The 25,107-nt window shown below is 51.8% G+C and overlaps 1 protein-coding gene and 1 non-coding gene across 2 annotated transcripts; both read left to right on the top strand.

Annotated features, from left to right (window-relative positions):
- The first annotated feature begins 781 nt into the window (after positions 1-781).
- On the top strand, positions 782-19,303 carry LOC113837291 (optic atrophy 3 protein homolog). The gene is made up of 2 exons (XM_027430933.2): positions 782-1,024; positions 16,518-19,303. The coding sequence occupies exons 1-2, from the start codon at positions 883-885 to the stop codon at positions 16,913-16,915; spliced, it is 540 nt and encodes a 179-aa protein (XP_027286734.1). The 5' UTR covers positions 782-882; the 3' UTR covers positions 16,916-19,303.
- LOC113837308 lies at positions 13,440-13,598 on the top strand. The gene has a single exon (XR_003487939.1). It is a non-coding gene; the product is annotated as a U1 spliceosomal RNA (small nuclear RNA).
- Positions 19,304-25,107: the final 5,804 nt, after the last annotated feature.

The following is a 25,107-nucleotide window of genomic DNA, read 5'->3' as shown; positions in this document are numbered from 1 at the left end:
ATCTGCACACCAGAAGAGGGCGCCAGGTCTCATAACGGATGGTTGTGAGCCACCGTGTGGGTGCTGGGAATTGAACTCAGGACCTCTGGAAGAGCAGCCGGTGCTCTTCACCTCTGAGCCATCTCTCCAGCTCCCCCTTTTTTTAAAAAAAAAAAAAAAACTTATTTTTATTTGCTGTGCATTGCTGTTTTGCCCGCACGTGTGTCTGTGAAAGAGTGTCAGAGCCCTGGAACTGGAGTTGCAGACAGGTGCGAGCTGTCAAGCGGGTGCTGGGGATCGAACCCGGGTCCTCTGCAGGAGCGGACAGTCAGTGCTCATGACCCCTGAGACCCCGGCTTTAGGGAAAACATAACAAAAATAAAAAAAAGCAGAGCGTTTGCCGGGGGGGGGGTTGCGTCACTCCTCCGAGCGGAGGGAGCAAGGCGCACCCGGGACTCTTTAGACTTCAACGGGGCCCGGCAAACCGACTCAGGACGTGACATCACGCCGGAGCGTGGTGACGTCAGCGACGTCGGGACGAGGGCCCGGGCCCCGCTCCCGCGGGCGGCCGTTTAACGGCCCCGCCTCCTGACGGCGCCCCACTTCCGCTTCGCCTCCGCCCACCCAACGGACGCACGTCGAGCCCGTCGACGCGGTGACGTCACGGGGCGCCCCCTGCGGAGAAACGCCCCGTTTCCCTCCCCCCCCGCCCCCGCGGCGAGCGTACGGACGCGCGCCCGTACGTGGGTGCGGAGGCAAGCCCCCCCCCCGCCTCGTGACGCAGGCGACGCACGGCACGCACGGCGAGGTCAGCGGCCGCCCGCCCGCCCCGCGAGCCAGGCTGCGCGCGCGCATGCGTGCGTGAGGGCCGTGCGTGAGGGCCGTGCCGGGGCGTCCGCCGAGATGGTGGTGGGCGCGTTCCCCATGGCGAAGCTGTTCTACCTGGGCATCCGGCAGGTCAGCAAGCCGCTGGCCAACCGCATCAAGGAGGCCGCCCGCCGCAGCGACTTCTTCAAGACCTACATCTGCCTGCCGCCGGCCCAGCGTGAGTCTCCCCGGCGCTTCCATGCGCGACCTCTGGCTCTCCGGTGGTTGCTCGGGGCAGGGGGCGGGGCGGGGGGGCGGGGCGGGGACGAGCCTCTGGACCTGACCAATCCCCGCGCGGACCGGCAAAACCCCAGAACCAATGGGGATGGCTCCTGCTAGAAGGGCGTGCGGCTTGGCCAGTAGCGAAGGCGGAGGGCGTGGCCAGGGGCGCCCCCGCCCGCGTTGGCAAGGCAAGCCAATAGGGAAGACGGCTTTGTGGCGGTTGACGTCTACGCCAGCCAATAGGGGGAGGGAGGAGAGCCACTAGGGTGGGGCTTAGGCGTTCCGTTGCTAGGGGCGGGACTGGTAAGCCCACTAGGGTCCCTTTTTGCCTAGGCGTCCTTCGGAGAGGCTTCACTGCATCCTGTTGCTCAGTTTCCCCGCCGCCCTGTGGGTGCTTGCCTATCACCCCGGGTTTAGATCACCGTGTTTATGGCTCAGTTTTATTTTATTTTATTTTTTTCACTCTGGGCCCGAGTTAGGGACGAGATGGTGGAATCGGGGGTCCTGGGAGCTCTGCAGCCTGGCATTTGAAAGATGAACCCAGAGTGGACATCCTGATCCCCATCCGTTTTTTCGGTAGCTGCGCCGTGCAGGCCTCCTGCGCTGGGCACTGGCAGACACGGTTCTAATTATGGCAGCGTTATCTCAGAAGGGCCAGGGACCGTGGGCAGTCTCCGGGTGAGCCCAGGGAGCCCAAAAGAGACCTCAATGGCATCGCAAACGCACCAGATAGGAGCCCCTGGAAAAGGCTTATCTGTCTCCGTGGAGCAGAGACCAGGGGAAGGTTTTGTAACTTGCCTAGTTCACCCATCGACCCGTGTACCTTGTATACGGGGCCTGAGCCCACCCTGCTATTGAAACAGCAGGGTCTGTATATACCAGCGACCTGTTTGCCAATCGAAGACCCATGCTGTGACAATCTAAATGGGATGGCAAAGCCCACTAGACACCTGACCTGGTATGGAGTAGACCTGGCAGGCGGCTGGGACCTCAGGAGAGAGGAGCATCTCACCAGGCCACTGAGGGACAGGGACAGAGTTGGGTCCAAGGGAAGGAACGTGAACAAAGGCCAGATAGCTAAGGAGAGAGCCTTGTTTTTTTTTTTTTTTTTGGTTTTTTTTTTTCCTCCCCCTATGTGTTGGGCAGTTCTTGGTCCTTTTGGTATTTAATGAAGTCTCCGCCTGGGCTGCAGATCTTTCAATGGAAAAGTGTTGGATTTTGAAGCCAGGCGTGGCGGTGCACACTCGAGTCCCAGTATTTGGAACAGGAGGTCAGGGCCAGCTTCAGATACCTTAGTGAGTTCACTAGAGACCTTGTCTCACAACCACCACCACCAACAACAAAAGAAACAACTGGTATCATATCCTTACAATCTCAGCACTTGGGAGGCAGAGGCAGGAGAGCAAGTTAGGAGCTACCTCACTTACATTATGAGTTCCAAAATCCCCAGGACGCAAACCTGGGGGTGGGGGAGGGGGGGGTGACCGCATGAAGTTTACAGAAGAAGAAAGTGAGGCCTCGGGGACAGGAATGGTGTGCTCTGTCACACTCTGTGGTCACACTCCATTACCTTGGAGGTGCCAGAGCCTAGATGTGGACTCTGGACTCCTGGGCTTGCTCCACTTCCTGCTTCTCTTGGAAGCACTGGGACTGGTCTTAGCTTTGTAATTTAGAGAACAGCCTGGCCCCACCCCTTAAGCAGATCACTTAATCCCTGTGAGCCTCTGTTTCCAATTCCTACAAGGGATGTTCTGAAACAGTAGCTGTCTTAGTGGCTGTCCCTGTGTTCCGGGGGGTATTCTTCCCGCCCTCACAGCACTGAAGCCTCATCAGCTACTGTCTGTAGTGTCTCTTTACCCACTTGAGGTATGCGCTCTGTGCATTTACACCGAGCACGGCCGCAGTGCTATGGAGATGCTTGTGCGCCTCACTGGGCTCAGCCCAGCAGTGGTGGCATTGCACACCTTTAATCCCAACACTCAGGAAGCAGAGGCAGGCCAGCCAGGGCAACACAGAGAGACTGTGTCTTGAAAAATCAAAACAAGGAAAGAAGAAATCCAGGTCTCCGGGATTATACATTCCTCTGTGGGAAGCCAGGCAACAACCAGCATCATGGCCTAAAATAGGAAGTCTAGCCAGGCATGGGGACACTTGGGAGGCTGAGGCGGGAGGAGTTTGAGGCCAACCTGGGCTGTAACATAAACCCCTGTCTCAAAAATCAAAAATAAAATACAGAGTCTGCTGGGTAGCAGTAACTGCTGTGGAAGACAACAAATCAGGTTCAAGACCAGATATATTTGGAAGAAGGCTTTGTCTGATCGTAGTACTCTGGAGGAGAAGGAAGAGCATCTCAGCTTGAAGGCCTGAGGTCTTACTGCCTCAGGCTCATTTGATGGAGGAACCAGTGGCAGTGGGAAAGAGAGAGCTCATGTAGGGCCTGACCACCGAAAACACCTGGCTTTACAATGTGGGCAGAGCTCCTTGAGAGGGACAGGCTCTGAGTGTGTGCTCTGAGAATGTTGTACAAGTGAGTGCGTGCGTGTGTTTGGCATTGAGGATGGAACCCACCATCCTGTGTGAGCCACGTAAGAACTGTACCACTGAGCCACACCTCAGCCTCAAATTATCATTTATTCATTTTTTTGTGACTCAGTCTCTTGCAGCCCAGGCTGGCCCCAAATTTGCTGTGTACTAGAGGGATCTCCACACTTCTGAACTGTCTACTGCTGCCTAGTGCCAGATCTACAGGCATATGCCACACACACACACACACACACACACACACACACACACTTTTGTTTTTTTTTTTTTTTTTTTTTTTTTTTTTTTTTTTTTTTTTTGGTTTTTCAAGACAGGGTTTCTCTGTGGCTTTGGAGGCTGTCCTGGAACTAGCTCTTGTAGACCAGGCTGGTCTCGAACTCACAGAGATCTGCCTGCCTCTGCCTCCCGAGTGCTGGGATTAAAGGCATGTGCCATCAACACCCGGCAGTTTTGGTTTTTCAAGACAGGGTTTCTCTATGTATCAGCCCTGGCTGTCCTGGAATTCACTCTGTAGACCAGGCTGGCCTCAAACTCACAGAAATCTACCTGTCTCTGCCTCCTGAGTGCTGGGATTAAAGGCCTGCGCCACCACTGTCCAGCCAGCCCTAAGTTTTATAAATATGTATTTTAGTGTATGATTTTGATAATTTCATACACATGTATATTTTTGTGTTCACTTGCTGACCTCTCTTGCTCTACTCCCACTGATCCCCACTTCCCAACTGGCCCTCTTTCCAATTTCATGACTTTTCCCCCTTTGAGACAGGGTCTCACAGTGCAGCCCTGGATGGTCTGGAACTGGCTCTGTAGACCATGCTGGCCTCACACTCACACAGTACTACCTGCCTCTGGAGTTGTGGCATTAAGGATGGCTCCTTATTACTATTATTTTAAATCTGTTGCGTTGTTGACTGCGTGGTGAGGGGTTACATTGATGACCGTGGGCACCCTGTAAGGGAAGAGTATGTCTCCTTTCCTCCAGCAGCTGTTGACTGCAGTGGTTCCTTAAAGCAGCCCTGAGTTATGTTTTAATAGATCTTTGGTAATTGTTGGCTGAGGGTAGATACAGGGAGGAGAAGCTTCTCTAGTCCAGTTTGGGGTCCTTTAATCTGCAGTATGAGTTGACACTAAAAAAAGTTTGCTAGCCAAGGCTGTAATAACAGTCAGGAGGCTGACGCAGGAGAATTTAAAGTTCAGGACCGGCCTGGGGAATAGAGTGAGTTCATAGCCAGTGTTTCAAAGGAATGAATGAAAAAAGAAATAGCTAGAGAGGCATCACAGTGGCAGAGCAGATTTTACAGTACGGGGTGGGGGTGGAGCCTGACATCATGAGAAATGCTTTCCATGCCAGCACATAGAAGGCGGAGGGAGAGGGTGAGAGGTTCAGGAGTTCAAGGTCACCTGCAGTTAAATCTCTAGTTTGAGGCCAGCCTGGGCTACTTGAGGGTCTGTTGGCCCTGTTCTCCACCATTATCTCTGCCCAACCTTTGTTTTTCATGATGTTGATATTAGGTCCCAGTGGTCCAGAATGGGGTCGTGCAGTCTGGAGCTTTCCCCAGTTGAATTTGAGTCCTGTGTCTTTGGCAGGGACCCCACAGAAAAAATAAAGAAGGGGGGTAGGGAGGGAAGGAAGGAGGGAGGGAGGAGAGAGGGAGGGAGAGAGAGAGAGGGTAGGACATGACTGCTCCTAGGTGTGTGGTGGAGGAGAAAGTTTAATGTAGATATTGGGGTGAGCGTGGTCAGAGGCGGGGACACCTGGGAGAGTCCAGAGTGGACATGACCTTGAGACATGTGAGGAGAGGGGGCAGGGGTACCAGGTGCATCAGCCAGGAGGCACAAAAGAGTAGATGAAAGGGACCAGGCAACCAAAATGTCTGGGTTATATAGGGAAGGCTAGCTGGGGGAAGGCAGCCAGCCCCTGGGCTGGAGAAGCTTAGGGTTCTGCCAGCTAGAAAGGGCCTTGTAACAAACAGGTAGGGACTGAAGGATCCAGGGAGAATCTGGTAGCCAGCATCCCTTTGATATTTTTTTTTTAAAGTAAGGGTGTGTGAACACATATTTTGTTGTTATTTTTTTTTTTATGTGCATTGGTGTTTTGCCATGGATGTCAGGTCCCCTGGAACTGGAGTTACAGACATTTGTGAGCTGCCACGTGGGTGCTGGGGATTGAACCCGGGTCCTCTAGAAGAGCAGTTAGTGCTCTTAACACCCCCCCCACCCCCATATTGTATAGGCACCTCAGCCATTTGCCCCAGGTTTGAAACCTAACATCACAAAGTATGGTGTGTCCATGTCTACCTGGGCAAGGTATGTGCCCGTGTGGACACTTTCTTTGTTGTTGTTGTTTGTTGTCTGAGACGGGTCTGACAGTGGATCTCCAGCTATCCTGGCACTCGCTCTGGAGACCAGGCTGGCCTCGAACTCACAGAGATCCTCCTGCCTCTGCCTCCGGAGTGCTGGGATTAAAGTCGTGTGCCACCAATGCATGTGGACACGTTCTTGGTGTCTATCTGTCCCTCCACTTGGGATGGTGTCTTGAGTCCTATGGTTATCGTGTCAACTGTGAGAGGAGCCTGTCCTTTCCTCTCAGTGGAGACTGACCTGAAAACTTGTTTGAAGGTAGAGCTGGAGGAGTCAGGTAGGAGAGGGAAGACAGGCAGAGAGGACCTGCCATTCCGTTGATGCTGGTTCTGAGGTTCAAGAGCCCCACCTGCTAGGTTCATGTTTTCTTTCATTCCATCCTTCCTGTCTTCTCACTGCTAAGTGGCTGTGACTCAGAATTCCCAGTCAGTTTTCCAGGTCAGGCCTCTCTCACCACCGCTGTGCCCACCTGAGGGACTACTCGGGTAGGCATGCCCCTTGTATTGTGTTTACATTGTTTTGTTTTAAGATAGGGTTGTAATCATAGATGTGACTCACCATAACTGAAGGAAAACATTGTTTTTGTGTGAACAAAAACACTGGGGGAGTGGGTAGCATGGCTAAAATTTAAGAAATCATTTCTAAAATACAATTAATGAAGCACACGGCTTTAATCCCAGCATCCGGGAGGCACAGGCAGGTGGATCTCTGAGTTTGAGGACAGCCTGGACTACAGATCTAGTTCCAGGACAGCCAGGGCTACATAAAGAAGTCCTGTCTCAAAAAATCAAACAAACATAGGGTCTCACTATGTAGCCCTGAGTGGTATGGAACTATGCAGACTAGGCTAGTCTTGAACTCATAGAAACCTCCCTGCCTCTGCCTCCTCAGTGCTGGGATTGTGTGTGTGTGTCAGTGTTCTCAGTTACTCAGGATAACTTCAGGGTGAAATTAGACCTCTCAGGCAGCTAGGAGAGAGGTCCAGCCTCAATGGACTGAACCTTGAATAGCCTTACAGAAGCATGTTTATTGATTGTTACACAAAAGTTGTTTTGTGGATAAAACAAGTTCCTCATACCAAAACCCCCGATCTAATCTATATGTTTAAAACATCACACCACAGCAACTTTGCTCCTCATTGTTGCACTGTTTGCAGTACTCAGTAATGCAAGACGTTCCAGGGGTGCCAGGGCCGTCATGTGACTAAAGTCATGTAGAGGCTGTGTAGCCTTTTCAGAAAAACAGCTCTGTAGATAACAGAGAACAGTCACTGTTTTCCAGTCTGATTTCAAGGTCTAACAGCTATTGCATTCTGATGAGATACAATGCCTCCGTAGATTCCCTACCTAGTACAGGTGTGTCACGGCACCTGGCTGCCTGCCCCTTCGCGTCCACACAGCTGGGAGGGCCGCTGGGGCTGCTTCAGCTGAGAGTACAAGGGAGAAGTGGAAGCCAGCATGTAGTTCCTGCCTGTCCCCAGTGGGACAAGCACCCAACCACCGGGCCACACCACCACTAGCCTTTCTTCTCTTTTTCTTTCTTTTTTTCATATTTGTTTATTAAGATAGCAAGTAGCCCAGGCTGGCCTTGAACTCATAGAGATCCGCCTGCCTCTGACTCCCGAGTGCTGGGATTAAAGGCGTGTGCCACCAACTCCCGGCCTTCCTTTGGTTTTTGAGATAGTATCTCACTATGTAGCCCAGGATATATGAGGGACTTGGGATCCTCCTGCCTGACTCCCCAGGTGCTGAGATTACAGGCAAATGTTGCCATGCCTGGCTAGCCCTGGCCTTTCAATGGAGGCATGATTTATTGGAGCTGCCATTTCAAGATGTTCTATTTGGTTCCATTTCCCAATTTCCTGGCAATTTTCAATTTTACTTGTATTGATTACCCCTCCCCTTTATCCTTTTAACTCATACACATAGGTATTCTGTTTTTTCAGAATCTCATGTAGCCCAGGCTGGCTTCAAACACATACAGCCAAGGGTGAACTTGAGCTTCTGATTTTCCTGCCTCCACTTGCAGAGTGTTGGGTAAAGCAGTGTGTAACCACACCCTTTATGCAGTGCTAGGCACAGCCAGTCTTGGGGATACCACGATTCAAACCCAAGAGGCCTGCACTGTGGTCAACTACGCGAGTTTTCGTGTTCCAGCCAGCGCAGTCTCTTCCTACGCCTTCTGTAGCCTGCACTCCAGCCAGACTGCTCTGACTGACAGAGCCATGGTGATGACACAATGGACCTGCCCTGTTGAATGGGTTTTGTGTGTCCAAGACAGAGAGCCAGATGGGGAGCCTGTTGGGAGAGAGGAACCAATGCCCCATGGTGGATCCTGCCACCTGTCACTCAACTCCTGTATACCATCAGAGGAACTTCCCTGCAGATCCCAGCCCATAGACAGAAGAAACAAAGGGGTCAGGTATGGTGGTGGAAACCTGTAATCTTAGCATCCGGAGGCTGAGGCATGAAACTCACCTTGGAGGCCAGCCTGACCTGCAGTGTGTGAGTATGTCTCAACCACGCCCCCTCCCTCCCCAAAAAAGCCCTCTAGAGCTGGAGCCAACCCTGAGGTTAGAGCATTTCCTGCTCTTGCAGAGGACCAGTGGGGTTCCCAGCACCCTGTCAGACAGCTCACAACCACCTGTACCTCCAGATTCAGGGGATCCCACTCCCTCTTCCCGTCTCGAGGGAGTCAATAGATTGCAAGTATGAGCCACCCTGCCTGGCCTTCAAGTGTATTTTGTCTCCAGAATTCCAGCAGCAGTTTAATCTCCAGAGTTCTATGTTAGTGGTTAAGAGAGTGGAGACTTAATCAGACAGTGAAGACTTTAGATCCTAAGATCACTGTGATGGAGCCCAAGGGCTGAATCCCAGTGGGTTTTAGACAGAGAAGAACCACAGGGGACTCTACCAGCAAGAATGCCATCAAAAGAGCCAAGCAGATACAGATGCTGCCCAGACTCTCAGCTAAATAAACCTCTTTTTTTGTTTTGTTTTGGTTTTGTTTCTTTGTGGCTTTGGAGCCTATCCTGGAACTCGCTCTGTAGACCAGGCTGGTCTCAAACTCACAGAGATCCGCCTGCCTCTGTCTCCCGAGTGCCACCGCCTGGCATAAACCTCTTTACTTTATATACCCAGTCTGCCTCAACTATTTGGTTACAGTGATAAAAATACAATTAATACAAATGTGGATGTCTTTGAAGGCCTTGTGACCTTGCTTACTGTTGTGTGGCAAACTAGGAAAATGAGCTAGCTGTATACTAGAAAGGAATAAGATAAACGAACTGGAGGTTCCTTCCTGCCCCATCATCCATGGCTTCCCTGGAAGCATCGATAACATACTTTGCCATGGGAGCCAGAGGAAGAGAGCACTTGGAGCCAGGCACTGTGGTGCGTGTCTAAAATCCTAGCACCTGAAAGACCTCTGTCAGCTGGAAGCCAACCTAGTCTACATATCCAGGTCATCCAGGGCTCTATGATGAGACCCAGTCTCAAAGACAGACAGACAGGCAGAGAGGGAGGGACAGGCAAACACCAGATTAAGTACAGCTGCCAGAGTGTTGGCTGAGCAACAGGTTGACAACCTGTAGGTACAATGTGGCTTTGTGGGGTGCTTGCCTGGGGTGCTGCCTATGTGTCCTGGCCTGGCCGACCTGGGGAGGCACTGGCATTTTTATTTTTAATGGTCTCCAGAGAAAGTCACTTCCCCAGGTCTATTTATAGTCTTGAGAGTGGCACATCAGCTCCAGCTTGTGGCAGCCAGGCTGGTGACCTCCAAACATTCAAGATGCTCTCCTGAAAGGAAACAGTGCGAGCATTTTCCTGTGTGTCTGAGAGAGAGAGAGAGACAGAGTGAGAGAGAGAGAGAGAGAGAGAGTGTGCGTGTGCGCATACACACACATTAATCATAATTACTGGTTATGTATTTTGCTAGCATAATATATGGTTATATTGTATTTTAAAAAACCAATTAGAAAGGGTAGCATTAACTTTTTTGTTTTTCCAGACAGGGTTTCTCTGTGTGGCCCTGTCTCCTGGAACTCTGTAGACCAGGCTGGTCTCAAACTCACAGAGATACGCCTGTCTCTGCCTCCCGAGTGCTGGGATTAAAGGTGTGCGCCACCACTGCCCAGCCCAGTGTTTTCTTCTTTCACATAAAAATGTTTCCCTTCAGTTATGGTGACTGACATCTATGATTCCAACCCTCAGAAGGCTTGAGGCAGGAGGATTGCTCATAGTTCAAGGCCAACCTGGGCCAAAAAGTGATACCCTGCCTCAAAAAAACAAAGCAGGCTGTCACTGTGTGTCCCCGAGCAAATATGACCTGGCATTTGGATGCCCCACTCAACTCTGAATGTGTGCCTGGGTGGTCCACTCACTCCTTCAATCCCAGCTACTCAAGAGGTTGGAGCTGGAGGATTGTGAGTTCAGGGCCAAGCTTGGCTAGTGGGCCTGTCTGAAAACAAACAGTTTTTAACCATCCGGGTCTAGGTGCGGTGGCACACCTGACGTCTGAGTAGTGGAGGCAGGAGAATCAAGAGTTTAAGGTCCTCAGCTACTTAACAAGTCTGAGGTCAGCCCGGGCTACAAGAGACTGTCTCAGAACAACAGAGGTGGGACACAGCCGAGAGCCTAACCTGCCCGAATGCCCGGCTCCCACCTCCATTGCTACAAAAATAACCAGCAACCCCTTCTACTGGTTTGTAAGGGCTGCTTGAATCTCCTTGCCCTGGCTGCTAACAGTACTCGGCACGGACAGGAGAGGGCGCCCGAGTCAGTCCCTCGGCTCGGAAGGTGACGGTTCAGCTGACTCACCGGTGTTTTTACCCCAATCAAGTTTTGAAAACCAGCCAGTAAATCTTAACCAAGCCTGGAATCAAACCTCCTGCTGACTAGACAACAAGTCCGTCGGAAAACACCTCTAGGTGGTTTTGTGGCCATGTCTTCCTCTTCATGGTTTTTTTTTTTTTTTTTTTTTTTAATACAGTTCTCCTCCTGACCTCAGTAAGGCTGCTAGAGCTCTGGGCACCATGCTTCTTATTTCTTTTCCTTTCATTGCATCCTGTCTTTTAGATTTGCTTATCTTATGCATGTGAGTGTTTTGTCTGCGTGTGTGTTCGTGCCCCACATGCGTGCCTGCTGCTGGCAGTTCAGAACAGGGTGTTGGATCTCCTGGAACTGGGGTGATACAGTTGTAAGCTGCCTAACAGCTGTGTATGCTGGGAACCGAACCCGGGCCTTCCAGAAGAGCAGCCCACTTAACCATGGCTGCCTCTTAACACCATGCTCATGCCGTTCACGTGTCAGGAGAGACCCACGCGTGCAATTTAGTGACACTGTGTGCTTTAGGCCCTAGGTTCAATGCCCAGTCCCGGGGGAAGGAAAGTGACCTTCCAGCAGTTGGCCAGGTGTGGAGGCACACGAGTCCAGCACTTGGGAGGTGGAGGCAGCAGGATTCAAGGTCCTCAGCTACCAGCAAGTTCCAGGCCAGCCTAAGCTATGTGAGAACTTGGGCGCCGGGCGTTGGTGGTGCACGCCTTTAATCCCAGCACTCGGGAGACAGAGGCAGGTGGATCTCTGTGAGTTTGAGACCAGCCTGGTCTACAGAGGGAGTTCCAGGACAGGTTCCAAAGCCACAGAGAAACCCTGTCTCAAAACAAAACAAAACAAAAAGGAGAGGGCTTGTTGTGAGGGAGGTAGAAGACACTTCTGAAGGTGGAAAGTATTCTTTCGGAGCCCCTCAGAGGCGACTATCCTGGTCGTGTGCCATCCCCACTGTGGGAAAGAGAGGCCTGGCCCTTTGTTTTGAGAGGGGTGTGTGTGTGTGTGTGTGTGTGTGTGTGTGTGTGTGTGTGTGTGTGTGTTACTAGCTCGAGGCAGTCTTCTTCCTCAGCCTCCCAAGTGCTGGAATTACAGACACAAGCCAGCGTGCCCTCTACTGTGGCCATTTTTAAGCCCCACAGATGAAGAAACTGCCGCCTGGGGCAAGAGGTGGTGTGTGGCTCAGCTGGGGCTCCAAGCCAGATAGATGACTCCTTGGCCTTGACCACAGTGCTCTAGGGCCCAGCTCCTGCTCCCTTCCTGCCTGCAGCTGTGCTATCTCCAATCAGATTGCTTGCTTACTCCTGGGATGAGCCAACACCCCTGTGAGCCAGGCCTGGAACAACTCCACCCCTGCCTGCTGCTCCCATTTGCAAAGTGGGGAGCAGACAGTGCTGTTTGGAGTCCTGACCAGTCATAGCAAGTAAGCATCAGGTGCTGGACTAGAACCCAGGACCACCCAGCTCCAAGCACACTGAGCCCTTGGCCTCTCTGGGCTCCAGAACTCCCAGGCATTGGCTCTGCTACACCCAGCTGGCCTGTGCAGTCTGGGTGGGGAGTATAGGCGGAGGTCATTAGGAGTAGTCACTCACAGGCAGAGGTCATTAGGAGTAGTCACTCACAGGCAGAGGTCATTAGGAGTAGTCACTCACTCCTGTATTCAGTGTCTGTGTGCCGGGAACTGTTCTAGGAGGAAGGACCGCAGGCCAGTGGGACAGGAAGGCCATGGATGAGCTGTGCATACCTGTGCTCTCAGCCTTCAGAGGTGGAAGCAGGAAGTCAGGACCAGCCTTGGCTACATAGGGCGTTTGTCCACATGTCTGTCTGTGTGCCTGTGTACCGGATGGCTGTGAAGGACAGAAGGTGGCTTGGGAACCTCTGGGCACTGGGAATCAAGCCCAGGTCCTCTGGAAAAGCAGTCAGTGCTCTTAACCACTGAGCCATCTCTGCAGCCTGTCTCACTGTGTACCCAAAACTGAACTCATATTTGTGATCCTCCTGCCTCAGCCCCCCATGCTGTGCCACCATGCTAGGCTTGAGCTGACTGGGACACATCTAGGGAGGGACAGCCAAGGCAGGGAGTCACACGATAGTTTACCACCCAGTAGTCACAGTGGTCACCTAGTTATGCTGAACATATCTTGACAATGATACTCGGTCTTTATTGCCATCCTGACTTGTGAGTGAGGATTATTCCACAGAGAATTGAGTCCCCAGGGCAGCCTAGGCTGAAAAATAGGTCCTTCTGGGCTCCAAGCTGCTTCACTGGAGCTTAGCTAGTAATATTTGATTTTTTGTATGTACATTCTATTTTTTTATACTTTATTTTTAGGGCTGGAGAGGTGGCTCAGAGATGGCTGGAGAACTGGCTACTCTTCAAGTGGTCCTGAGTTTTAATTCCCAGCAGCCACACGGTGACTCACAGTCATCCATAGTGGGATCTGGTGCCTCCTTCTGACATGCAGACAGACATGCAGACAAAACATACATAAAAATATACATAAATACATTTTTTTTTTTTTTTTGGTTTTTTCGAGACAGGGTTTCTCTGTGTAGCTTTGGAGCCTGTCCTGGCACTCTCTCTGGAGACCAGGCTGGCCAAATAAAACTTTTAAAACAGAATAAAAAGCAAAGATTTGTTTTTATATCCTTACCTGGCAGGGGAGACACCACAATCACGGAGGTGGTTTTCCCGGGGAGGCTCACCAGTTGCACTCCGCATGTGCTGACCCTGCGATTTCCCCAAATGTGGGAAACTCGACTGCATAATTTGTGGTAGTGGGGGACTTATCTTTATTACCTTAAGTGTGTGGTGCTTTGTCTGTGCACATGCTTGCAGTAGATCCTGTGGGACTGGAGTTACAGACAGTTGTGTGCTGCCTGGTGAGGGCAGGGAATTGAGCCTGGATTTTCTGGAAGAGAAGTAAGTACTGTTAGCCACTGAGCCATCTTTCCAGTCCCTGTCTGTATATTCTTTAAAGTGTGTTTGGTTTTGGTTTATGTTTTTCAAGATAGGGTTTCTCTGTGTAACAGCACTGGCTGGGGCCTGGAACTCACTCTGTAGACCAGGCTGGTCTCGAACTCACAGAACTCTTCCTCTGTGTGTGTGTGTGTGTGTGTGTGTGTGTGTGTGTGTGTGTGTGTGTGTGTGTGTGTGTCCACATGCCATAGGTATGCACATGGAGGTTAGTGAGCACGGGAGTTGGTTTTCTTACCATGTGGGTCTCAGGGATTGACCTTGGGTATTCAGGCTGGTTGGCAGTCACCTTTACATACTGTGCCATCTTGCTGACGCTGACTGTGTATTGTTACTGAGATATTAAATGCCTGTAATACTAAGGGCAGGTCCAAAGTGTTCAGAGAACTGGTCATGAAGGCATAGTCCTGTAATTGCAGCTCTCAGGAGGATTTCTGCCCCAGGTTCAGTCCCAGCCTGGATTATACAGTGAGCCCCTGTCTGAAAACACAATAAATAGGGGCTGGAGAGATGGCTCGGTGCTTAAGAGCATTGACTGCTCATCTAGAGGACCTAGGTTTGTTGTTTGTTTGTTTCAAAGCATTAGGCTTGATTTTTTTTTTTAAGATTTATTTATTTATTATGTATTCAGTGTTCTGTCTACATGTACCCAGGCCAGAAGAGGGCACCAGATCCCATTACAGATGGTTGTGAGCCACCATATGGTTGCTGGGAATTGAACTCAGGACCTCTGGAAGAACAACCAGTGCTCTTCACCTCTGAGCCATCTCTCCAGCCCCGATTTTTTTGTTTTTTTAAACAATCTTTTTTTATTTTATATACCAATCCCAGTTCCCTCCCTTCCTCACGTTCCTCTCACCCCTCCCCTACCTCCCCGTCCCCATCTACTCCTCAGAGGGGGTGTGGCCTCCCATGGGGAGGCAACAAAGTCTGTCAGATTTCTTTGAGGCAGGACCAAGGCTGAGCAGGGTAACCCTCCATGGGGAATGGGCTCCAAAATGCCAGTTCACGCACCAGGGATAAATCCTGGTGCCACTGCCAATGGCCCAATAAACTACCCAAGCCCCACAACTGTCACCCACACTCAGGGCCTAGTTAGGTCCCATGCGGGTTCTCCAGCTGTCAGTCTGGAGTGAGTGAGCTCCCACTGCCTCAGATCAGCTGTTTCTGTGGGTTTCCCCATCATGGTCTTGACCCCTTTGCTCATATTAACACTCAAGAGGACCCAGGTTTAATTCCCAGCATCCACATGGCAGCTCACAGCTGTTTGTTACTCCAGTTCCAGGAGAGCTGACACCCTCACACAGACATTCACGAAGGCAAAACACCAATGAACATAAAATGAAGATAAATCAATAAATTCAGAGAGGAAAATGGAAAACAAGAAAGTAAAAGGGCATGTCTCAAAAAAAGGAAAAAGAAAAACAGCCTAATAAACAACAATAAAAACTAAAATGAGCCGGGCGTTGGTGGTGCACGCCTTTAATCCCAGCACTCGGGAGGCAGAGGCAGGCGGATCTCTGTGAGTTCGAGACCAGCCTGGTCTCCAGAGAGAGTGCCAGGATAGGCTCCAAAGCTACACAGAAACCCTGTCTCGAAAAACCAAAAAAAGGAAAAATTAAAATAAAGTCAGGCATGGTGTTGCATGCCTATGATCCCCACAGCTTGAGGGGCTGAGGCAGGAGGATTGTTGCAAGTTCAAGACCAGCAGAGCTCTACATGGTGAGTTCCAGATGAGTCAGGCATAGTGAGACCATCTCAGAAAGCAAAGGCTCTGTGGGAAGTGCATTCATAGAGGAGCTAGCCTGGGCTCACCTCCACCTCCTCCCACCTGATGGCACCCATGGTGCTGGGGCCAGTGAAGGCGGCTCCTGATCTCCCATGCAACTCAAGGCTGCCTCAGGGCTGAGGAGAAGCAGGGCCAGTGAGGAGAGAGCTCTGCCCCAGGGGCACTGAGAACCTGGGATTGGAGCCTCCAGACCCTCAAAAGGTACTTAGTGTCTCAGCTGGGCTTTCTGTGGGGTCTCCCCAGCCCAGCTGCCACCCTCCTCACAGGGGAAGTGGGTGAGGGTGCCAGGGAGGAAGACAGCCAGCCTCTCTGTGTGGTGACCTAAAGATGGCAGAGGGAGCTAGGTGTAGCTTCTGGAGCTTTCTTTACACCTGTGTGTTCTGACATGCGGAGCAGCTGCTTGTGGCCGGCCAGGGGACCTCTGCTGTCAGCAGGTTTCTGTTCATGCTTCTCTCTGGAATCTTCCTGCAGCAAGGCCTGATCCTAGTGGAGCAGAACTACTCAGGAGGCAGAGGCAGGAGGGTCAGGAATTCAGGGCTAGCCTGGGCTACATCTGTCACCCAGCGCTTGGGAGGTGGAAGCACAATGATCAGAACTTGGTCATCCTTGGCTACATAGGGAGCTACGTAAGACCATGTGTCCAATATACACAGACAACAGGAAGACGGCTCCTCCGTGGCCCTGGGTGCACCTGGCATGCATGAGACAGCCCCTGGGCTCTGATCTCAGTGCTGGGGAAGGAAAGCCGCAGGTGGGGGAGGACCTTGCTTAAGGCAACCTCCTGCTCCCTCCTTGGCCTCGGACTCCAGCCGGGACAAGGCAGTGTGGGGTTGGGGTGGGGTGGGGTGGCTCGGGAGCGCGCCTGACCCCTGTCTCCCCGCAGTGTGGGGGTGGGGTGGGGGGGTGGGGTGGGGTGGGGTGGAGTGGAGCGCGCCTGACCCCTGTCGTCTCCCCGCAGTGTACCACTGGGTGGAGATGCGGACCAAGATGCGTATCATGGGTTTCCGGGGCACAGCCATCAGGCCGCTGAACGAGGAGGCAGCGGCAGAGCTGGGCGCTGAGCTGCTGGGCGAGGCCACTATCTTCATTGTGGGCGGAGGCTGCCTGGTCCTGGAGTACTGGCGCCACCAGACTCAGCAGCGCAACAAGGAGGAGGAACAGAAGGCAGCCTGGAACGCGCTGCAGGACGAGGTGGGCCGCCTGGCGCTGGCGCTGGAGACGCTACAGGCTCAGACACAGGCCACGCCCCCTTTGAGCGCCCTGGAGGAGCTGCGTGCTGAGCTGCAGGAGGTGCGTGCCCAAGTCTGCAACGCGCACTCGACGCCCAAGTGCCAAGCAGCGTCCTCCAAGAAATAGCCAGCTGCTGGGGCCTGGACTTGTACGTGGCCATGAGCCCCCAGCAGGGCCTTCTCCCCACACCACCTGGCCTGGCATGCCCTGGCCCAGCAGAAGCCACCGGGACCTTGAGGCAACTGTGACAGAATCCGGGCATTTCCCCCAGGGAGATTCGCAGCAAAAGTGTTCAGAGTCTGCCCAGCTGCTGACTTGGAGTGCTCAGCCCCAACCAGGATCTTCGCTGGACTTTGAAGGTTTTGCCAGCCCTTCTCCCCACTGCTCTGGCAAAGGCAAAAATGGAAGCAGGGCTCAAGCCTGATGCGGAGCTGCTTAGACAAGGTCACCTGCCCGTCTGTGAATCCCCCTCTTCCTTTGGTGGGTACAGGTCTCAGGTCAGCGAAGCCTCTGCTCTTGTGGAGGTCCCTTCACACACAGGCACACACGCACACGCACACGCGCACGCACACCCCCAGCCTGTGTTATTCCCTGGTCCCTCCCTTGGTGCGACTGTCCCTGGCTGGCTCTCATCTAGCCTGTCTCACTTCCCTGTCCTCTGCGTCCTTGGACCTTGTTTCCAGTGACACCGCATTTCCTCCTGTCTTTCTTAAGTGGCATTTCTCAGGCCCACCCACACACATCTGTCTGCACCCTCCCCACTCCTGCTGTTGGCCCCGCCTTCTCTGCCCACTCTCAGACGTGACATGTTACTAAGGAGTGTGATGCAGGACAGTCACCTGTTTCCCACAGCTCTGAGAGCCAGCAGTGGAGGTCAGGGTGTTGGGGACCTCACTCCCCCTTCTGGCCTCAGAGCCTCCAAGTCTTCTGGATTCGGTCTTGCCTTCATGTGGCCTTCTCTCCCTCTTCTGTCTCTTGGACACCTGCCCTGAACACCAGGCCCACCCTAAATCCGGGTAACCACGTTGAAAGATCCCTTATTACAGGTACAAACACCCTGTCTCAATGGGGACACACTGAGGGGTCCCAGGGTTAGGGCATGGGTTCATCATCTTTCGCAGGCCCTCTATTCAGAGTGTTACCCTCTGCCGTCCTAAGAGTGTGCAAGGCCCCACTGTGCCCCTTGGCCATTTGGCAGCCTCCACTTGGGCCCACAAGAATTGTGGCTGCAGCAGTCACTGTCCTGATGCTAGGAGCCCCCAAATAAGGAGGTGTCCCAAGGACATATAAGTGACATAATAAATATGGACCTCCAAACTGGGCCAGTATTCATTAATAATAGAGAAAACTGGGCATGGTGGCTCACGTCTGGAACCCCAGCACCCAGAGGCTGAGGCAGGAGAGAGCCCCAGTCTCATTGTGAGTTCCAAGACCGCCTGCTGGGCCACAGAGTGAAACCCTGTCTCAAAAGAAAAAAAGAAGACAAAAACCTTGAAGAAAAGCCAGAACAGATTTTGGCTCTGGTGGGAAAGGGGCCAAGACTAATCCTATGAGCTCTTTCCCATATTGGGAAACTGAGGCCCGGGAGAAGGGAATTTAAGGGATGTGGCCAGGATCCCGCAGCTCAGGAGGGAGGAGCTCCATAGGGAGGAGAGGGCCTGACCTCTTTCCAGAGACCAGAGGCACCGCGTTTCTGTCCCTTATCAGGAGAGCCCCAGGCCACACCTGTGATCTCTGAGTACAAGGAACAGATTCATTCACCTGGCCCTTGTCCCTAGAGGTGGCCCTGGGAGGGGCTCTTCCCCAGAGAAGTAAAATAGGTGAAAATGACCCATTCCCAGAATTCACCGGGTGGAAACCCAAGATTTGCTTCAAAGACTATCAGTTCCTAGAATAGGGAGAAGTTGGTGTCTTTAAATGTGGGAGTGGTTGAGTTTGGTTAGGTCCTGGCTGAGAGAAAAAGGCAAAGGACAGACATGGCTGCCTGAGGAAGGAGGGCAGAGGATGGAGCCAGGGAGGCAGCGCAGAGCCTGGTTGCCATGGTTACCCTGAGCGGCCAGTCTAGCACTCACAGCTCTGACCACCCTGCCCTGGGTCAGTCCGCAGCAGTCACAGCAAAGCCAAGGCGGGCTCGGTCAGGACAGTCATGCTCCAGGAGAACAACTTCACTGTCTGAGTTCCCTGAAAAACCCACAAGAATGTTTTCTCTGACATGAATGTCACCTTCAGGCCACCCAAGCATGAAAGGAGGAGGCCTGTGGGTCTCTCCTGACCTGGTGGAGCCCCACGATCCTGATGCATCTGGACATGTTGGGGCCAGTGGGCGGCCTCACCCATGGTGGCAGTGCGGGAAGCAAGTGTGATGGGGTGTGTGGTTCCAGAAGCTTCCACAAGACAGGAGGTCAGAGCAGCTTTCCTGGCTCTGCCGTCCTACTGGCTGCTGTGTTACGTATTTCCTGAGTGGGGGGAGGGTGAGAATAAATTTATTAATGAGGCTGGTTGTCTTCAGGCTTATTTGTGTGTGTGTGTTTAATTGAGCAAATATTCAGTTGACTTAACGGATGGAAGTCATTTGCCACCAAGCCTGAGGACCTGAGTTGATTCCCCAGGATTTGCATGGTAGGAGAGGAGAGAACTGACTCCCTCAGGGTATCCTCTGACCTCCATGTTCACCTTGTAACATACATAGAACTATAAACACACACAATAAATAAATACATACTCATTTAAGGTCCAGGTTGGGGGTGGCATATGCCTGTAATTCCATCCCTTTTCGGTTCTGCTAAACAAGAAAGACTTCATGTTCAAAGGGGCTACATAGAAAGATCCTGTCTAAACCAACCCAGGATTGCAGCTGGCATGGTGGCACATACCTGACTCAACACTTGGAAAGTAGAGGCAGAGGAGTTAAGAATTCAAGGCCATTGTCCTCCACAAGTGAGCCTGGGGCAGCCTGGGCTCTGTGAGACTTTGTCTCAAAAACAAACCAAAAATTAATTTTAAAATCCATGTGAGCTGGGCAGTGGTTGCTCACACCTTTAATCCCAGCACTTGGGAATCAGAGGCAGGCAGATCTCCGAATTCAAGGCCAGCCCAGTCTACAGAGTGAGTGCCAGGACAGCCAGGGCTACCCAGAGAAACCCTATCTCAAAAAAAAAAAAAAAAAAAAAAAATCCAACTAACAGAAAAGCTGCCCTTTTGAGGAAGATTCACGGGGTTGCCCACTGTGTGCCCAGCCCTGTTTTTGTCATGCTGGCTTCCCAGCAGAGCCCTGGTCAACTGCAGCCCCAGCCTCATGGATTTACAGCCCAGGAGAAATAGCTACACATGCTTTGTTCTCCGTGTTGTCCTCTCTATCCTTGGTTGTATGGGTAGATGGGGCTGGACTGGACCCAGACCCCTCCCCTCCTGAATGACTCTGGGCTTCAGGAAATAGCAGACAGAGCCCTATTCACACCCCTCACACAGCCTGGACCCATGTCAAGGGCACTGCCTGCCCCTCCCTGGCAGGTCCTGCTGTCCCTATGTTGGTTTCATTGATGGACAAGCTCTTGCTTGCAGGGACCCAGATGTTGGAGAGCCACCCCAGAGGAGAATGGATCTCATACAAGCTCCAGCTGGTTCCCCTGGCCCCAAGGCCATCCGTTGGCTGCCCTCAGAGCACTGTGGGCAGACTGACAGGAGAAGCCTGCCTAGCAGCTGGGGTGCCATCGCCTACCAATTGGACACATGTGCACTGAGCAGCTGCTGTATCCAGATGAGCCAGAAACAAGACAAAGGCCAGCATCACCACCATGGAGCTGGCTCTCCAGGGCAGAAAGAAGCAAAGGTCTGATGCTGGGGAGATGGCGTCGTTCACATGCCTGAAGCTCTGGATTCAGTCCCCAGCACTGCATGAACTAACTGTATATGCCTGTCGTCCTGACACTCTGCTTGTACATCAAGTTCAAGGTCGAGACCTCCATAAGGAGACTCGGGTAAGAACAAACTGCAATCTTGACTGCAAGGCTTAGCAGACTAGGCCCCTGAGTCAATAAAGGTTTATTGAAACAGCTGTGCTCATTCACTTTCACGTTAACTGCTGGCCACTTGACAGAAGAGGTTGGCTGACTCCATTCAGCAAGGGCACACAAAGGCCACCCCCTCATCTCAGCAGAGCCAAATGTGGTAGCACGCTCAGCACTGGGGAGGCAGAGGCTGTCAGATCTCTGTGAGTTCTAGGACAGCCAGGGCTATGTAGAGAAACCCTATCTCAAAACAAGAGAGAGAGAGAGAGAGAGAGAGAGAGAGAGAGAGAGAGAGAGAGAGGAGCCCGCTGGAGCAGAAGGTCATACATAGGGTCTCTGAAGCCTACCTCCCCAGTCACACAGCCCCTCCCCCTTCTGTCTGTGTTTCCCCCTCAGTCCCCACAGAAGCCACTACCAGCAACAGAGGAAGGAACTGAGCTTCCATCGAAATCCTTGAGGAGGAAGAGTTTATGTAATCCATCAAGAACACGTTGTGTAATGATTTGATTCTCCCTGTATGCAGATCACAGTGTGGTGTAATTTGGGGCACGTGTATGCATTGTGTGTGCTGTTATATGTGTGTCTTTGGAATGACAGGTTGGTGAAGTCATCACCCGGCAGGACTTCCTACTATGCCCCGTTTCGTGATAACCCAGTTCATAAAGAACTATATTGGGCTGGAGAGATGGCTCAGCAGTGAAGAGCTCTTGTTGCTCTTTCTGAGAAACAAAGTTGGATTCCCAACACCACACAGTGGTTCACGGCCATTCCTAACTCCAGTTCCAGGAGACTCCGAGGAAGTCTTGAGTCTCTGTCCCACCAGCCAGCTCCCAAATCACCACGTAGAGACTTACTATCAATCAGGAAAGCTTAGCTGATAGCTTAGTCTTGGGTTTTTTTTGTTTTGTTTTGTTTTTTGAGACAGGGTTTCTCTGTGTAGCTTTGGAGCCTATCCTGGCACTCACTCTGGAGACCAGGCTGGCCTCGAACTCACAGAGATCCCCCTGCCTCTGCCTCCCGAGTGCTGAGATTAAAGGCGTGCGCCACCAACGCCCCGGCTTAGTCTTGTTTTTAATTAGCTCTTATAACCTAACCCATTTCTGTAATCTATGTTCTTTTACATGGCTTTGTTACCTTGACTTTGTAATGTCTGTGCTGCTTGCTCTTCGTCCTGGTGTCTCTGCTCTTCTTCCCAGCATGCTCTATGCCTGGAAATATTGCCAAGCTATTGGCCATTCAGCTTTTTATTAAACCAATCAGAGTGACACATCTTCACAAGTGTAAAGGAATATTCCACAACAAATCAATTTAAAAAATAGAACTGGACAGAGCAAGTTCCAGAACACCCAGGGATCTGTTACACAGAGAAACCCTGTCTCAAAAAAACAAAAAAACCAAAAAAAACAAAAAAAAAAAACAAGCAAGACACTATATTAATGTGTGTGTGTGTGTGTGTGTGTGTGTGTGTGTGTGTGTGAGTGAGTGAGTGTATTTGTACACGTGCATGTACGTGTTCTGTGCAACTAGTAAGTATTCTAAACATTAAACTGCCCAGATGGAACAGCACTTACCTTAATCTCAGCCCTGGCTGAGATAGGAAGATTGTCACAAGTTTGAGCAGCCTGGGTGTGGTGGCTCACACTTGTAACCGAAACACTGGGGAAGTGGAGGCAGGAGGATCTGGAGCTTTAAGGTCATCACCAGTTACATAGCAAGTTTAAGGCCAGCCTGGGCTATACGAGAGACTGTACCAACGCCTCCCCCCCACCACACACACCAAAAATATTCTTAGTGGTGCACACCTGGTATCCCAGCACTTGGGAAGTACAGAGAGAGGATCAGGGAATCAAGACTAGCCTGGGCTAAGTTGCCCTTGAACTCACTGAGTAATGAGTTAAGTGCCAACGTGGGTTATATGAGGCCCTGCCTCAAAACACAGAAACAATGCGATGACACAGCCATTAAAAACTAGAAGCTTGGGTGGGTGTGCCTGCACACTCGGTTACTCGGGAACAGACAGTAAGAGTCACCCGAGCCTGGGAGCTCCAAGCAGCCTGGGGGGCACAGCAAGAGCAGGACTCTTGTAAAGCGAGGAGAGCATGAGACCCTTACGTCTGTACCACATCTGAGCTCTGCACAGGAGGTGCGGGCAGCCAGCGGGAAGAGTAGATTCCAGGTTAATGTCGTGAAGGCGTGCCATCGGTCTAATGAGAAGTGCCCACACCGCTTTCCGCCTGACTGCTTTCATAACGGGAAGCCTATATAGCCAGGTGTCTCGGCAGGTTCCGGTAATTCCAGGATAACTCCAGCAGGAGGCCCAGGAGGCAGTGGGATGCCAAGTCAAAGCCAGCCAGGGCTACCTGGTGAGAGCCTGTCTCAAAAAGAAAACAGAGCCGCCCATTTGGTGACAGAATCAGGTTACAGAATCAAGCTCCACCTCCCTGTTGCACCTGTCCAGGTGGGCCCCCATGGCTGATGAGCCAGATGGGTTCGCTGAGGGCCACTGAACCCAGAAAAACACTTCTGCTTACAGGCTGCTGCTGAGACCTCTGACTAGGCCGTGGATGAGGTGACTCTAGAGGGAGGCCAGGGCCACCTGTGGGAGGTAAAGCTCTTGAACACATCTGCTCATCCGGAGTTTGCAAGCCAGCTGAGGAAAGCCGGTAGGGCCTGTTTTCCTCAGATTCTTCTGGATCTCTGCAACGCCCCTCCCTCCAGGGCAAGGAGCGGACCCCTCAGGAGTGGAGTCCTGGGACCTGCTGTTCCACAAGGAAAGAAAAGCCCAGCCAGAGTCCCCAGAACACTGGAGTTTCTGTGGTCAGCATGTGGAGGTCAGTTATAATTAGGAACTATGGTTGAAAACTAGCTGGGCTGGGCATTGGTGGCGCACGCCTTTAATCCCAGCACTAGGGAGGCAGAGGCAGGTGGATCTCTGTGAGTTCGATGCCAGCCTGGTCTCCAGAGCGAGTGCCAGGATAGGCTCCAAAGCTACACAGAGAAACCCTGTCTCGAAAAACCAAAGGAAAAAAAAAAAATAATACAACAACAACAAGAAAAAAGAGCTAGTTCCAGGGCAGCCAGGGCTACACAGAGAAACCCTGTCTCAGAAAAACTAAGAAGGAAAGGAAGGAACAAAAGTAGGAAGGAAGGAAGAAAAAGAAAGAAACTCCAGCTGGCTGCAATAGTGCATTCCTGGAATTCCGGGGCTTGTGAAACTGAGGTAGAATGATAGCCTGGGCTACCTAGTTGCAAGATTCTGTCTTAAAACAATGAAGGAGGCCCCACATGCCTTTAATCCCAGCACTTGGGAGGCAGAGGCAGGAGGATCTCTGTGAGTTTGAGACCAGCCTGGTCTAGTTCCAGCACAGCTTCCAAAGCTACACAGAGAAACCCTGTCTCAAAAACCAATGAAGGAGAACAAAATGACTCCAAGGATAAAGGTGGGTGTTGCCAACCCTGAAGACCTGAGTTCAGTCCCTGGATGGAACAGGGCTGAAGGAGAGAACAGACTCCCCTAGCACATAAGCTAGGCACATACAAAAATCAAATGGCAAAGATAAATAAATATAAGAGCAAGTGAAGGCTGCTCTTCCACATAGTGGAAGACGAGAACAAACTCTGATTTCCACATTCTGGAAGTGGCACATTTGACACACACACTGGCAATGAATTTGGTGTAAAGACAAGTGAAATGAAGGTGAAGTAAGAGAAGCCAGGCATGATTGTGCATGCCTGCAGTTACACGCATGCATAAGCACACGCTCGCCCGCACACTTCTGTCATAGCAGACACTACTAGTGCGTGTGGCCAGTGCCTCAGGACAGTTCAATGGGCTGGACATTCCAGGGATTTTAAAGATTATCTCCTAGGATCCCAGGGCAGAGGCCAGGCCTCCGAGTTACTAGGATAATCCTTGACTGTACATCAAAGAAAAGTTCCCAGGGTGGAAGAGGGAAAGAACATTCAGACAGAAGATAGAAGGGTAGAGGTAGGGAGATGACAGAAGTCACTCAGTTACCCTGCGGAGCACAGACCAGCATGGGATCAGTCAGCCCTTAAACCCTGAGGAAGGAGCCGGACTTACTGCGTCTGTTCCGTCTGTTCCGTCTGTTCCGTCACGGAGCAAGTAAAGCTATTTCAGCTCTGCAAGGATAGCACCAAAGTCATTATCAGCCACAGAGTGAGCTCCAGTCTAGCCTGGGCTACATGAGAGGCTGTCGAAAATGGCAGTAAAGATCTGGGCATGCTGGCTCATTCATAGTTGTAACCCCTGCCCTTAAGAGGCTGGGACAAGAGCCGTGCCACCAGTCT

The sequence above is a fragment of the Cricetulus griseus genome, chromosome 9, assembly GCF_003668045.3.
Source record: "Cricetulus griseus strain 17A/GY chromosome 9, alternate assembly CriGri-PICRH-1.0, whole genome shotgun sequence".
Lineage (NCBI taxonomy): Eukaryota > Metazoa > Chordata > Mammalia > Rodentia > Cricetidae > Cricetulus > Cricetulus griseus.
This window is presented reverse-complemented; position numbering and strand designations above follow the sequence as displayed.